Source organism: Chrysemys picta, chromosome 8, assembly GCF_011386835.1.
Source record: "Chrysemys picta bellii isolate R12L10 chromosome 8, ASM1138683v2, whole genome shotgun sequence".
Classification (NCBI taxonomy): Eukaryota; Metazoa; Chordata; order Testudines; family Emydidae; genus Chrysemys; species Chrysemys picta.
In genome coordinates, this window is record NC_088798.1 from 94,778,963 (window position 1) to 94,793,787 (window position 14,825).

The window sequence follows — 14,825 nt, forward strand, 5'->3', positions numbered from 1 at the left end:
CTCTCCCTTTTTATCCCCCCACAGGTGCAAATGTTTCTATGCTCTCCCTATCATCTCCGCCCCTGAGGTTATCGCAGATTAGATGCCGGAAAAAAATGCACTTGCAATGACATGTTTTCCGAGCTCATGCAGTCCTCCCACACTGATAGGGCACAGCTGAATGCATGGAGGCATTCAGTGGCAGAGTCCAGGAAAGCATTAAGTGAGTGCAATGAGAAGAGGCAGGATGCAATGCTGAGGCTAATGGGGGAGCAAATGGACATGCTCAGCAAACAGCGCCAGCGAGCTTTTAAACGTCCAAAGGCACATTCTACCACCGTTCTGCACTTGCTCAGCCTATAGTTGAACTGCTCCTTACTACTGTCCAGGCTACCTGTGTATGGCTTCATGAGCCAAGGAAGCAAGGGGTAGGCTGGGTCTCCAAGGGTAACTATTGGCATTTCAACATCCCCAACAGAAATTTTCTGCTCTGAGAAGTAAGTCCCTTCTTGCAGTTGCTCAAACAGCCCGGAGTTCCTAAAGATGCGAGCGTCATGAACCTTTTCCGGTCATCCCACGTTGATGTCAGTGAAACGTCCCTTGTGATCCACCAGTGCTTGCGGCACCATTGAGAAGTACTCCTTGCGGTTTATGTACTGGTTGGCAAGGTAGTCCGGTGCCAAGATAGGGATATGCATTCCATGTATCGCCCCACCACAGTTAGGGAATCCCATTGCAGCAAAGCCATCTACTATGACTTGCACATTTCCCAGAGTCACTACCCTTGATAGCAGAACATCAGTGATTGCATTGGCTACTTGAATCACAGCAGTCCCCACAGTAGATTTGCTCACTCCAAATTGATTCCCAACTGACAGTACCAGTCAGGCATTGCAAGCTTCCACAGGGCTATCGCCACTCGCTTCTCAACTGTTAGGGTAGCTCTCATCTTGGGATTCCTGCGCTTCAGGGCGGGGGAAAGCAACTCACAGAGTTCCAGGAAAGTGGCCTTACGCATGCGAAAGTTTCACAGCCACTGGGAATCTTCCCATACCTGCAACACTATGCGGTCGCACCAGTCTGTGCTTGTTTGTCAGGCCCAAAATCGGCATTCCACTGTATCAACCAGCCCCACTGCCGCCATGGTGTCCCAGTTGCCACATCCCTTGCTTTCAGGAACGTCTGTGTCCATGTCCTCTTCACAATCGTCCTTGTGCTGCGTCTCTTAGCCAGCTTCTGCACATACTGCAGTATAACGTGTGAGGTGTTTACAATGCTTGCAACACCAGCGGTGAGCTGAGCAGGCTTCATGCTTGCCGTGCTATGGCATTTGCACGGGTAACCAGGAAAAAAGGTGCGAAATGATTGTCTGACGTTGCTTTCATGGAGGGAGGGGAGACTGATGACATGTACCCAAAACCACCCGCAACAATGTTTTTGCCCCATCAGGCATTGGGAGCTTAACTCAGAATTCCAATGGGCAGCAGAGACTGCAGGAACTATGGGATAGCTTCCCACAGTGCACCGCTCCATGAGTCAATGCTAGCCACAGTAGTGAGGACACACTCTGCCGACTTAATGCATTTAGTGGGGATATACACAATTGACTGTATAAAATCGTTTTCTAAAAATTGACTTCTATAAAATTGACCTAATTTTGTAGTGTAGACGTACCCTTAACGTACCTGTTCTGCGATCTGAGACAGAAGATCAGTTTGCAGGGAGGTCCATTTGGCACAATTCACAAGTACTAAACAAAAAAACCATAAACCTTAAACAGGCAGACACTGCTTTTCTTCCATACAGTGGGATTTGGCAGTCCTTCCAATGGGTACACTTTTTAAAATGTAGAATGAAGATAATATTTACAGCTGGCAGACCGTTGCAAAAGGGGAATGGGGAAGTTAGCAAGGAAGGACTGATGCATTTTTATACTGCATAGTCTCAGAGGCAGATAGACATTAGAATGTCACAGCTCTAATTAAAAAAAAAATCATTCCGGGGAACCACTGGGTTCCCATCAACTCTCTCACAGGCCACCATCCTGTTTCTAGTGCCCTACATTCACCTGCAGTCTCCACACATCCTGCCCCATTTTGTGGACTAGACATAAGGTCCCTGGTCATATGTGGCACATTAGACCTACATGGCAAGGACCGAGGAATTATAAAGCACTGCCCAGTCTAATCTAATACAGCACCAGAGAGACATCTCCAGTATGCTACCTCTACACCATACACCCCCAACATCCTGTACCAAGAGGTCATGCCAAAGAGCTATGTCTGTGCCTTCTACAGTACAAGTGCCTTGATCTCATTTCAAAGGCACTTCAGAAACGTGGGTGTATTTGTATTGTTTCTTTCACAAATACAGAGAGAGGAGTTGAGATTTATTAATATGGTCACAGCAGATCACCATGGTAACATGCAATTCCAACAACGACTGAATCCACAGTCGCTGAGCTCTCTGCGCTGCCTCTGAATAGAAGTCGAATGGACGGCTCCATGGAACGGGGCTGAAAGGCAGCTTATAAACACTGGGAAACTTTGCACTCTGAACATCGCTTCCCCCAACTCGCCCCAGACTAGAGCAAGTTCACATGCAAGAGGGAATGGGGTGAGAAAAAGGAAACAGAGAGGGAGGAGGTGGGGAAAATAGATAAATAATGAAAATGGGAAGGGAGTTGTGGTTTAGAGGATTTTCGTCTCCATTCGGTTTATTTCAAAAATGCTACCTGGCTTGAAAAATGCCAGCAGCTCCTTTAACCTGACAGCAGGAGGGAAGAGCCCAGAACAATGTTTTCCTCAGGAGGAGTATGCTGAGGTTTGACTTTTTTTTTTTTTTTTTTTTGGTGGGACGAAAGGGGACTTTTGGCATCTATGCTACAGAAGATGGACTTGAACTGTTGCTGCTTGGAGGCCATGCTGGAACAGCAGGGAAGGGGGAAGATCAGAAGAGGTTTGAAGAGTTTAGGGAGGTATGGCTTAAAGCGGGGGAGCAAAACTAGCCCAGTTGGGAAGAAGAAACAAAACTAAGTGAGTGGGGAGGAAGGGAAGAGGAAAAGGGACATGGCTGTGTAGTCAGTTACTCTGTACTTGGCACCACTGCCTGCTTCTGGTTCTCTGCTGCCCCTCTGGAAGTCAGGACATTAGTGCTGCACAGTGCTCAGAGAGAAAGTCATGATTCTCCTTCAGCTGCTGCTGTCGTGCTGAAGGGGCTGAGGGAGGGGGCAACCACTCCTTGCTGCTCAACAATGTCTCCGCCTCATAAGTCCACTCCAAAAAAATAAAAGCACTGTGCCACATGCAAGCAGCTGGAGGGACTGAGACTGGTGCAGGGTGAAGTGAGGCACTGTCTCTCCCTTTCTTTTTCCACCACAGCAACCCCCCTTCTTCCCTCTCACAGCTGGTCACACTGCTTCCCACAGCATGCCAAGCCACCTCTGGCCTGGGGAGGGAGATCCCAGCGATTAACCCTAGGGTATCCTGTATGGCCACTAGTTTACCAGGTTTTGGTGCAGGGAACTTTTTCCACCCCACCTTTTATATAGCTGAGTTATAAACCACTGAGAACAGGGGAATGGCACTAGGCCAGTTGCTCTGCTGGAGATCCCAGCTCTCCTTTACCTCCAGGCCCAAGTGCAATGAGCCTGTTGGTCTCAGCTTGCCATCTAGTGGACAACAGCCTACATGGCAATTCACCACACCCCAATCTTTTCTTCCTCTCCATTTTGTGTTTTTCTGGTGGAGAACCCCTCCCACAGCGTTTCAGCCCCTGCCTCCTCTACTGGCCTTTCCTTCCAAACACTGCAAGAGCAACGTGGCATCCAGCTGCTGTAGTCTTAGCAGCAGAGCATCCTGTTGCATGCTTTATGTAAAATTGGCCGAGGTTTGTATAGTCTTTTGCTCTTCTGGTTCTGGAAAGAGCAAGCTCGGAAGGAACCGAGTTCTGTGCTAGGCAGGCTACTTACATTCCTGGGATTGTTAACCATCTCCTCCACCGATAGCCTAACCACACATGCAGGTAAATAAGCGTGTGTGTGACCTGAACAATAAAAGCAGAGCTTTCTCTTTGGGCCAGAACAACAGCTGTATTAGCAGAGAGATGCTGTTTAACAGGGCTGTCAGAAGAGGACACCAGTGGCATGGCTTCGAGGGTTACAAAGGAGTCTGTAGGAGGAGCAGATAGCACAGGCAGAGTCACTTTGGAAAGGTCAGAGTGGATCTTATATACACGTGTAGTGGGTTCTTTGAAACAGATTTCAGGGCGGGGCGGGGGGAAATTACGCTACGTGCTAAATATGAGTCTGCTTCTGTAGAGCTGCAGGTGGCTCAGCATCTCTGAAAAAAAAATCAAGCCTTATGTGGTCCCTTTAAGGTGCCTAGTGCTCTCAGCTCCCACTGACTTCACGAAATTTGAGGGCTGTCAGCACCTTGCAGGATCTGGCACCGGCAGAGACCACACACTCACTAACAGATTCCGCGTTTTCTGTGCAGCTCAGCAGTTACAGAACTGAGGCTCTGGGTAAGTCTACACTGTCGTTGGAGGTGTGACCGCAGCTCAGGTAGGCACACCTGTGCTCGCTTTAATCCAACGAGTGCGGCTAAAAATAGCAGCAAAGATGCAGCAACACAGATGTTGCAATGGGCTAGGAACATGAGTAAATAGCCAGAGTTCCAGGTGTGCTGTTCAGCTGATGCTGAAGCCCTTGCCACCACACCTGCCCTGCTACTTTTAGCCACACTAGCTAGATTAAAGGTAGCAGGGCGTGTCTACATGATCTGCAATTACACCTCCGATCGCAGCATAGGCATACCCCTGTATAGATATGTGTGCTCGCCTGCATGCCCAGATCAAGCCATTTATCCATGCATTGAAGTGGCATGCTGAGAACTGTTGAAACTCTTTATGCCATTTGGCTATTGACAGTGGATACACCATAATCTCAGGCTGTAGTTATTAGGGGACAGGTGCACTGGAGCAACTTGAAAAAAAAATGAACCCAAAATGGGAATCTAATAATCCCAGGAGGTCAAAAGAAAAGTTCAGTATGGGTTAGATTTGAATGGATGGAATAGACTGTGGGCCGCCGTTAGTTCAACCCTAACCACTATTGAGCTTTCTAAAGTTCTTAGCACTAACAAATGGGGCCAGATTTTCCACAAGAGCTCTGTGCCCCTTTAGGAACCTGAACAAAGCAACCAGAAGTGCTCAGAACACAGCAGATTTAAAAATGTTATTAAGATGATGTTAAAAAAAATATATTGAACAGAGTTTGAGCGTAGAAGTTTCTGGTTGTCAGGGAATAACATACAGATTATCGAGGGTGCGAAGTTTGGTTTAAGATAAACTGGCATGAGGAATACATAATCTGCAATATCCCCGATTGGGGGTAAAAGGTTGATGGGTCAAAGTACAGACATTGAGATATGAGGGTATGAAGTTCATAAAGTGGCTATGTTCGGGTGTGGATAATAATGAGTGGATATGATGATGAGGATGGATGGACCCTCATTTGGTGAAAAGCAACAGAGGGTCCTGTGGCACCTTTGAGACTAACAGAAGTACTGGGAGCATAAGCTTTCGTGGGTAAGAACCTCACTTCTTCAGATGCATCTGAAGAAGTGAGGTTCTTACCCACGAAAGCTTATGCTCCCAGTACTTCTGTTAGTCTCAAAGGTGCCACAGGACCCTCTGTTGCTTTTTACAGATTCAGACTAACACGGCTACCCCTCTGATACTTGACCTCATTTGGTGAGATTTAATGTTCAGGGAGTTTATGGTTCCAGTTCATATGATCCAACGGAGAAGGTCAATACAATGGGGAGGTTGCTCTTTGGAAAATCTGGCCCTAACGTCTATTATTAATTCTCTCCGCGGGTTATCCTAGTGAACTTTTGGAAGATTGTCAGAATGGGACCGGTGAACCTTTTGATGTTAGCTCATCGCTAGTTTTCATTCATTGCATAATGGATTATTTATTAATTAATAAAGAGTGCCTAGAAGCGTGCTAGGGGCTTCTCAGAATGCAGACACTGTCCTTGCCCACCAAGCTGGCAAACTATACTAAGGAATTAAGCGGAAAGAAAAACAAAAGGGAAAATGGACCAAGAAAGACCAGATTTTGTAACTTCATTTCAGCATGCTATACTAGGAAGCACACAAAACAAGGCCTGGCACTGATTGCCTCAGCATAACCAAGGAGATGGCCTATTTCGGTTTACAGCAATGACAACCAGTTCCAAGAAGTGACTCCTACCCAAAATGATCAATATAAAAAGTATCTCAGTGTGTTTTATTCCCCCCCTCCTTTTTTTTAAAAAAAAGGGCAATTACCATTTATCTACTAAGACCGAGCTGCTCAGATCCTCCTGTACCATATTTTGTCCCCTAGAATTCCAGGATGTTACATTCCCCTTTTAAAAACACAATTTTGTAGCTATAAACTGGTCAAGGCCGTGCAATGAGTTAATACAGCTCAGCCAGGATGTGACTTATGGACTAAGATGCTTTTCTTTGTTTGTTTTAAGAGACAAGGTGGGTGAGGTAATATCTTTTACTGGACCAACTTCTGGTGGTGAGAGAGGCAAGCTTTCAAGTCACGCAGAGCTCTTCTTCAGCTCTGGGAAAGGTACTCTGAGCATCCCAGCACAATGCTAAACAATATGTTCCACCTGGCATTTTGCTGTGACACCTGGAGTACCTTCCCCAGATCTGAAGAAGAGCTCTGCATGGCTCAAAAGTTTGCCTGCCTCTCTCACCATCAGAAGTCGGTCCATTAAAAGACATTAACTCATCCACCTGGTCTCTCTAATATCCTGCAACCGCACAGCTACAACTATACTAATTTTTCTTGAGAAATGCTTTTAACACCTCAAGTTCCAAACGCTTCAGGAAAGTTGTGGCACATTTCAGGAGGTGTTTATGTGAAGATGATCTTTAGGGCTCTGATCACTAGTGTTTTGGAAAGTAGTAACAAGGTAACACTGACCCTATGATCTCTCCTCTGGCTGGCATGCTCAGTGAAGACTTGGCAAGAAAAGCCCAATCTTACTAAACTGCTTATCTTGTTCTGTTCTCTGCCACAAAGCAAACAGCCTAATTTGTGCCTCTTTTAATGCCACAACGTGTCACCTTTCTGTGTCACCTTTCTGAGTACATACACGTTTTATCCTTCACTCAGTCTCCTATAAAGAAGCACTAGCTTCGGCATGTCCCCTCCCCCAATACATACATTTCAATATTTGACTGGGGGGGAGGGGAGACCAATACATTTTAATGCTGAAAAAATTAACGAAAAGCCAGTTTAAATGCTCTGTGTTGCGACTAAGACTTCCCTTCTTTCTAGCCTCCATGAGTGATATAAATCAAGGGAAACTTGTGATTTTTAGTACAACTAATTATACCAGTGAAAGCTAATAGAAAGCTAAAGTCATCTCTATCTGACTGTTGCTCTTAGCACTGAAGATATGGTAAATCTTTTCAATTTGTTAAAATACCTTGGCTAATAACTCACATTCCATATTTAGTCCTGGTTAAATAGTAGCACTGCATTGGTTCTTAGCTTTAAAGTAAGTGCAATAAAAAAAATGCAACTGAATCCACTTTAATATCGTTACACCCTGGGCTTCTAAATTCGTTCATGGAGTTATATCCAACACTATCCATTTTTTTCTGTGTTGAACCTTTCAAGCAAGAAAAGAGACTGGAAGTGAATCAGCTTCTTTTCTAGGCCAGTAAAATAAAGTAAGAAAAAAAAAAGAATCACAATGCATAGTTCTGGAAGTCTAGGGGTTAAACTTACTTATTGTGCAAAGCAGACTTTGTGAAGTAAGCCTAACAACTGACATCCTGGTGTCATAAGACAAAACCACACGCAACAAATTTACAACCCAATTTCCTGTAACTTTAGAGATGGGGAGGAGGTGGACCAAGGACAAGGAATTTGCCTTATCCACCAACTGTGCTTTCACCACTAATGCCTTATGACTGCCATTCTGTATGGTGCTTCAGTAGGTGAGGGTGCCAGTGGTGTACATGGATGGCCAGTTCAAAGTGCTATAAACATACATCAGTCATTGCATCTCCAAAGTGATAACCTGCATAGGTAGATGTACTAAACCAGTGTTTTTCAAACCGTGGTTCGCAGCATGTACTGTGCTGGGTCGCCTTGCTCTGGTCAGCACCGCCGACCGGGACGTTAAAAGGCTAGTGCCTACCTTTTCTGACACCGCGTTGCGCCCCGGAAGCGGGCAGCAGGGGGTCCAGCTTCCAGTCAGGTGGGCCATGGGGCTCTGCGTGCTGCCCCCGCCCCGAGCACTGGCTCTACACTCCCATTGGCCGGAAACCGGCCAATGGGCACTGGAGGTGCGGGGGGGTGGGCCTGGGTGAGAGTTGCGCGAAGCCACTGGCGCGCCTCCGCCTAGGAGCCGGACCTGTTGCTGGCCACTTCCAGGACGCAGCATGGTCTGCAGTGCCGGGACAGGCGGGAAGCCTCTGACTGGGAGCCACCGGAGATAATTCCACGCCCCAACCCCAGGCCCCAATCCTGACACCCCCCTCAAGCCAGAGCCCCCTCCTGCACCCCAAACCCTTCATCCCTAGCCCCACCCCAGAGCCTACACCCCCAGCCCAGAGCCCTGACCCCCCTCCCACACCCCGACCCCCAGCCCTGAGCCCCCCATAACCTCTGCAGAGCCCCTTCCTACACCCCAAACCCCTCATCCCCAGCCCCACTCCAGAGTCTGCACCCCCAGCCCAGAGCCCTGACCCCCTTCCGCATCCCAACCCCCTGCCCCAGCCCTGACCCCCACCAACCCAAAATCCCTTCCTGCACCTCAAACCCCTCATCCCCAGCTCCGTTGGGTCACGGGCATCAAAAATTTTCTTCAACATGGTCCCCAGAAAAAAATAGTTTGAAAACCACTATACTAAACTAGCAAGCCACCTAAACAGATGGGCATTATGGAGAAGAAAATAAATGTGCAGTGGTCAGTATGAAGAACTGGACTGTTTTTGAACTAGTTCACATAAAACTAGGGCCACCAACAGGAAATCTGGGCTGCTCGGTATTATTTATTATTTTATAGCACCTTTTGTCATGTGTGGCACTTTACAAACAAGTAAGAGACACAGTCACCGACCAGAGGTGCTTACAATCTGTGGCACCGATCCTGTAATCCTAACAGACTGACTCTACCACCTGTGCAAAACCTGATGCAGTCAACAGGACTAAACCTGGGTGAATGGATCTGCGTAAGCAATTGAAGGATCACAGGGCTTATATTTGACATGTCACAACAAAAAGGTCCAGTGAAGCTGGGGTCGGGAGAGTAGAAGATTACAAGGACGAGAGAAGGACAATTTTTGATCATGTCATGTGTTTTACTGTACATGTCTTGTTCACTCTTTAATTGATTGTGCTATTTTTATGATTGCAGTTAGGAGGAGGAAGCAATATTACCATCTCACTTCTGCAGCAGCCACTGCAGAAACCAGATGGGTCGTAATTTAAAAAAGAGAAAAGACAGCTCATATTGGAGCCAGAGAACTTGATTTGAATTATAGAGGAATATTTTCTTAATATAATTGCTTCCAGCTAGACAAGAAGTGAAGGGAAGCACAGGCTATCATGTACGGGGTCCCAAAAAGTCGGGGGGAAAAGGAAGGTGGTGGGACGTGCTGGGCTTTTGGCATTATAACATACACCCAGTTGCACTAACCCCATTTCTTTCTGGTGCCTGCCAACTTTCCCTCTATGCAGGAAGCCTTCCTCAGGAGACTGTTCCTGGAAATGAGGAGTCTGTAGCTACAATTAAGCACTGCCCAGAACTCCGTTTTAGTGTCAGAGTTCCATTGCGGGGGCCGGGGGGAGAATCAGTATTTCATTTGTTTGAGTAACTGATCAAACATCACAGTTTCTCCAAGACCTGAAGAGTTTACAGGAATCAGTGAGGAAATGCCATATTTGATTAGTAACCAGGGCACATACACTTAAGCCTTTTGGTTTTTTGAACCATTGCAACCAGTCCAAAAATAGGTGGCCTGACCAAGAACAGCCTCTGCTATGCAACCGCCCCCTAAATTGTCACAACAGGTGTCCAGCCCACTGCATACAGGCATGTTTCACCTTTGCTTACTCACCACTTCTCTAGCACACAGCCAGCAACAGATAAGCAACCACTACAGGCATTGCCCTAATGAATCAGACCCAGGGTCCATCTAAATCAATATCCTGTCTTTCACAACAGCCAGCACCAGATGCTTCAAAGGAAGCTGTGAGAGACCCACAGTGGGCAGATATGGTCTCATCCTGATCTCTAATAGACAGAGACTGACACAAACCCTGAAGCATGAGGTCAAAAACTCTTCCAAATGTATAGTTATTGATGACAACAATTCCAGATATTTTTGTTAGTCACATAAATGTCCAATTCCTTTGTGAACCTTGCTAAATTCTAAGCCTCAGTGACTTCCTGTGGCAATGGAGACCCACAGTCTAATTCTGCACGTCCTTTTATCAACTTTGAATGTAGCATCTTTTAAATGGTGCACATTCATAGAATCATAGAATATCAGAGTTGGAAGGGACCTCAAGAGGTCATCTAGTCCAACCCCCTGCTCAAAGCAGGACCAATTCCCAGCTAAATCATCCCAGCCAGGGCTTTGTCAAGCCGGGCCTTAAAAACCTCCAAGGAAGGAGACTCCACCACCTCCCTAGGTAACGCATTCCAGTGTTTCACCACCCTCCTAGTGAAATAGTTTTTCCTGATATCCAACCTGGACCTCCCCCACTGCAACTTGAGACCATTGCTCCTTGTTCTGTCGTCTGCCACCGAGAACAGCCGAGCTTCATCCTCTTTGGAACCCCCCTTCAGGTAGTTGAAGGCTGCTATCAAATCCCCCCTCATTCTTCTCTTCTGGAGACTAAACAATCCCAGTTCCCTCAGCCTCTCCTCATAAGTCATGTGCTCCAGACCCCTAATCATTTTTGTTGCCCTCCGCTGGACTCTTTCCAATTTTTCCACATCCTTCTTGTAGTGTGGGGCCCAAAACTGGACACAGTATTCCAGATGAGGCCTCACCAATGTCAAATAAAGGGGAACGATCACGTCCCTCGATCTGCTGGCAATGCCCCTACTTATACAGCCCAAAATGCCGTTAGCCTTCTTGGCAACAAGCGCACACTGTTGACTCATATCCAGCTTCTCGTCCACTGTGACCCCTAGGTCCTTTTCTGCAGAACTGCTACCTAGCCATTCGGTCCCTAATCTGTAGCAGTGCATGGGATTCTTCCGTCCTAAGTGCAGGACTCTGCACTTGTCCTTGTTGAACCTCATCAGGTTTTTTTCGGCCCAATCTTCTAATTTGTCTAGGTCCCTCTGTATCCCATCCCTACCCTCTAGTGTATCTACCACGCCTCCTAGTTTAGTGTCATCTGCAAACTTGCTGAGAGTGCAGTCCACACCATCCTCCAGATCATTAATAAAGATATTAAACAAAACCGGCCCCAGGACCGACCCTTGGGGCACTCCGCTTGAAACCAGCTGCCAACTAGACATGGAGCCATTGATCACTACCCGTTGAGCCCGACGATCTAGCCAGCTTTCTATCCACCTTACAGTCCATTCATCCAGCCCATACTTCTTTAACTTGGCGGCAAGAATACTGTGGGAGACCGTATCAAAAGCTTTGCTAAAGTCAAGGAATAACACATCCACTGCTTTCCCCTCATCCACAGAGCCAGTTATCTCATCATAGAAGGCAATTAGGTTAGTCAGGCACGACTTCCCCTTCGTGAATCCATGCTGACTGTTCCTGATCACTTTCCTCTCCTCTAAATGTTTCATAATTGATTCCTTGAGGACCTGCTCCATGATTTTTCCAGGGACTGAGGTGAGGCTGACTGGCCTGTAGTTCCCCGGATCCTCCTTCTTCCCTTTTTTAAAGATGGGCACTACATTAGCCTTTTTCCAGTCATCTGGGACCTCCCCCGATCGCCATGAGTTTTCAAAAATAATGGCTAATGGCTCTGCAATCTCACCCGCCAACTCCTTTAGCACCCTCGGATGCAGCGCATCCGGCCCCATGGACTTGTGCATGTCCAGTTTTTGTAAATAGTCCCGAACCACTTCTTTCTCCACAGAGGGTTGGTCACCTTCTCCCCATGCTGTACTGCCCAGTGCAGCAGTCTGGGAGCTGACCTTGTTCGTGAAGACAGAGGCAAAAAAATCATTGAGTACATTAGCTTTTTCCACATCCTCGGTCACGAGGTTGCCTCCCTCATTCAGTAAGGGGCCCACACTTTCCTTTATTTTCTTCTTGTTGCTAACATACCTGAAGAAACCCTTCTTGTTACTCTTAACATCTCTTGCTAACTGCAACTCCAAGTGTGATTTGGCCTTCCTGATTTCACTCCTGCACGCCTGAGCAATATTTTTATACTCCTCCCTGGTCATTTGTCCAATCTTCCACTTCTTGTAAGCTTCTTTTTTGCGTTTAAGATCAGCAAGGATTTCACTGTTTAGCCAAGCTGGTCGCCTGCCATATTTACTATTCTTTCTACACATCGGGATGGTTTGTTCCTGCAACCTCAATAAGGATTCTTTAAAATACAGCCAGCTCTCCTGGACCCCTTTGCCCTTCATGTTATTCTCCCAGGGGATCCTGCCCATCTGTTCCCTGAGGGAGTCAAAGTCTGCTTTTCTGAAGTCCAGGGTCCGTATTCTGCTGCTCTCCATTCTGAAATGTGAGGGTCACAACCTTAAAATATTGCCCCAAAGTTTAAACAGCACCTGCAGTCATGCAATTCGAGCTTCATCTCAACCACTGCTTTAATCCTTAGATAATAGTTTTCTGCTTCTGTTATGCTCATACAAAGCACACGGGATCTTTTCAGGAGAAGGCAAATACGCAGCATTTATTGAAAATACAACAGTTAGCATATGCTTTACACACACAAACACACACACACACACACACACAAACACACACACCCCTGCCAGTTGATGTTTATCGTTACCAGTCTGTTGTTGCTCAAGTCGGTCGCGATCCAATGCTCCGAGGCTGTGCAGGACTGAACCCAGAGTTCCATGGCAAAGCACCCCAGCTTTATAGTTGTAAATTCCCATTTGAGTCCATGCATTTTGCAATTTGGCCTGCTAAACCCAGGGTTGTGAGTTCAATCCTTGAGGGGGCCACTTGGGGATCTGGGGCAAAATCAGTACTTGGTCCTGCTAGTGAAGGCAGGGGGCTGGACTCGATGACCTTTCAAGGTCCCTTCCAGTTCTAGGAGATGGGATATCTCCATTAATTTATTTAAAAATTTAATTTAATGTCATCCTGTAATCATTAGTCCTTAAGTGGTGTTATCATTTGATGGTTATTGTCAGGCTTCCCATCGTTATCCTCTATTTGTTGTCTCGCCTTCGGGGGGGGGGGGGGGGGGGGGGGAGGGTGCCTGCCTCACCTCTGAGGTCGTCAATGCTGCTAACATGTTTAGCATCAGATACAATGGATGTTTCCTGACTGTCTCCTGGTCTTTCCAAGTCTCTCACTTTTTCTTGACCATCTGGACATTTGTGATGGCTTTCACGCCTTATCTTTTCCTGATGCATGCATTCCTCATTCTCACAAACAATCTCTTACAGAAACCTTCAAAGGTATACAGACAGCAGTATTGTATATTCAGCAGAAGACATTGTAAATCAAGCCTTGCTAAATCTTATAACTAAAACAATTCACATTGGGGCTTCAGGCCCTCAACATTCCTCTAATCTCCTTAACATAGATACAATACAAGATCCTGTCTCTTACTTACTAAAACCTTAAAACAAAGAAATGTATATTTAACTAGAATGCCTAATTTGTAATACACATAGAAAACCATAGTAGACATTATAACATTAAAACAAAAGGGTGACCATAATCAGTCATAAGGATTGTTCTGGTCTGTCATTCCTTTCTGCTATTTAAAAAGGGTGGCTAGCAGGATGAAATCAAATCATACATTAATTCTCACAGTACAATTATAAAATCCTGCTCCTACACTTCAGGCCTCAGATCCAATTGGTATTTATAGTACATAGGAAATAACTTGGACTGTTTATTACTGTGCTGTAACAGAGCACTAGAATAAAATTACAACAGAAAACCCATGCATTATCAATATTAAAAGTCCTCCACATTCACCAGCAGAAGCGGCATACAAGGGAAACCTCCATCTTCTCCACCACTTGTGAAACCCATTTGCTGTGCTCCGTTGGCAAAGCAGGAGTAAACACAATCACAAGACATGGGCTGCTGAAGGGGGGGGGGGGGGGGGTAGCACTATGACTCTTACTGGAACACTGTAAAGCCCCCTGAGAACAGCAGGCCGCAGAAAACCCTGCAAATCACACACTGTATATGTTCTTCCTTAGATCGTGTTGCTGTGATTTCCTGTTAACACAACACAGCAGCACAGGAGCATGTTGGTGCTAGTTTAGCCTATGTTCCACAGGAGCAAAGGTAGCCAGAGCCCTCCAGCCATCCAAGCACAGGAGACAGAGTATTACCTCAATATTTAACCAGAGTATTAAAGGATTCTCATGCCAGAACCAGAGAGCTGCCCCACAGATACAGTGCTCATGGAGGTTGGCAAGTGCAGCGTGACACACTGCTTCACAGCAGACAATTGGGCCACAAAAAGAGCCTTTTGAGTCTTCATTAGACAGGTATTCATTACTGTCCTTTCTTACCGGTTCCCGGCCATCCATAGCCTCCATCCAAAGCTTTCGGTCCTCTTCAGAAAGTGCTTGCATGGTGATCACACCAGGCCTGTGGAGAAGAAACAAACACTGCAGTAA

At 46.4% G+C, this 14,825-nt stretch overlaps 1 protein-coding gene across 7 annotated transcripts in view; it reads right to left on the reverse strand.

The window, feature by feature from the left end:
- Positions 1-14,825, reverse strand: part of ARHGAP26 (Rho GTPase activating protein 26) — a 597,030-nt gene that overhangs the window by 197,613 nt on the left and 384,592 nt on the right. For all 7 annotated transcript variants that reach the window (XM_042850866.2, XM_042850865.2, XM_065554977.1 and 4 more), the window contains one exon: positions 14,718-14,796. In XM_042850866.2, coding sequence (XP_042706800.1) covers positions 14,718-14,796 — 79 coding nt within the window. The remainder of the gene's footprint in view (positions 1-14,717; positions 14,797-14,825) is intronic.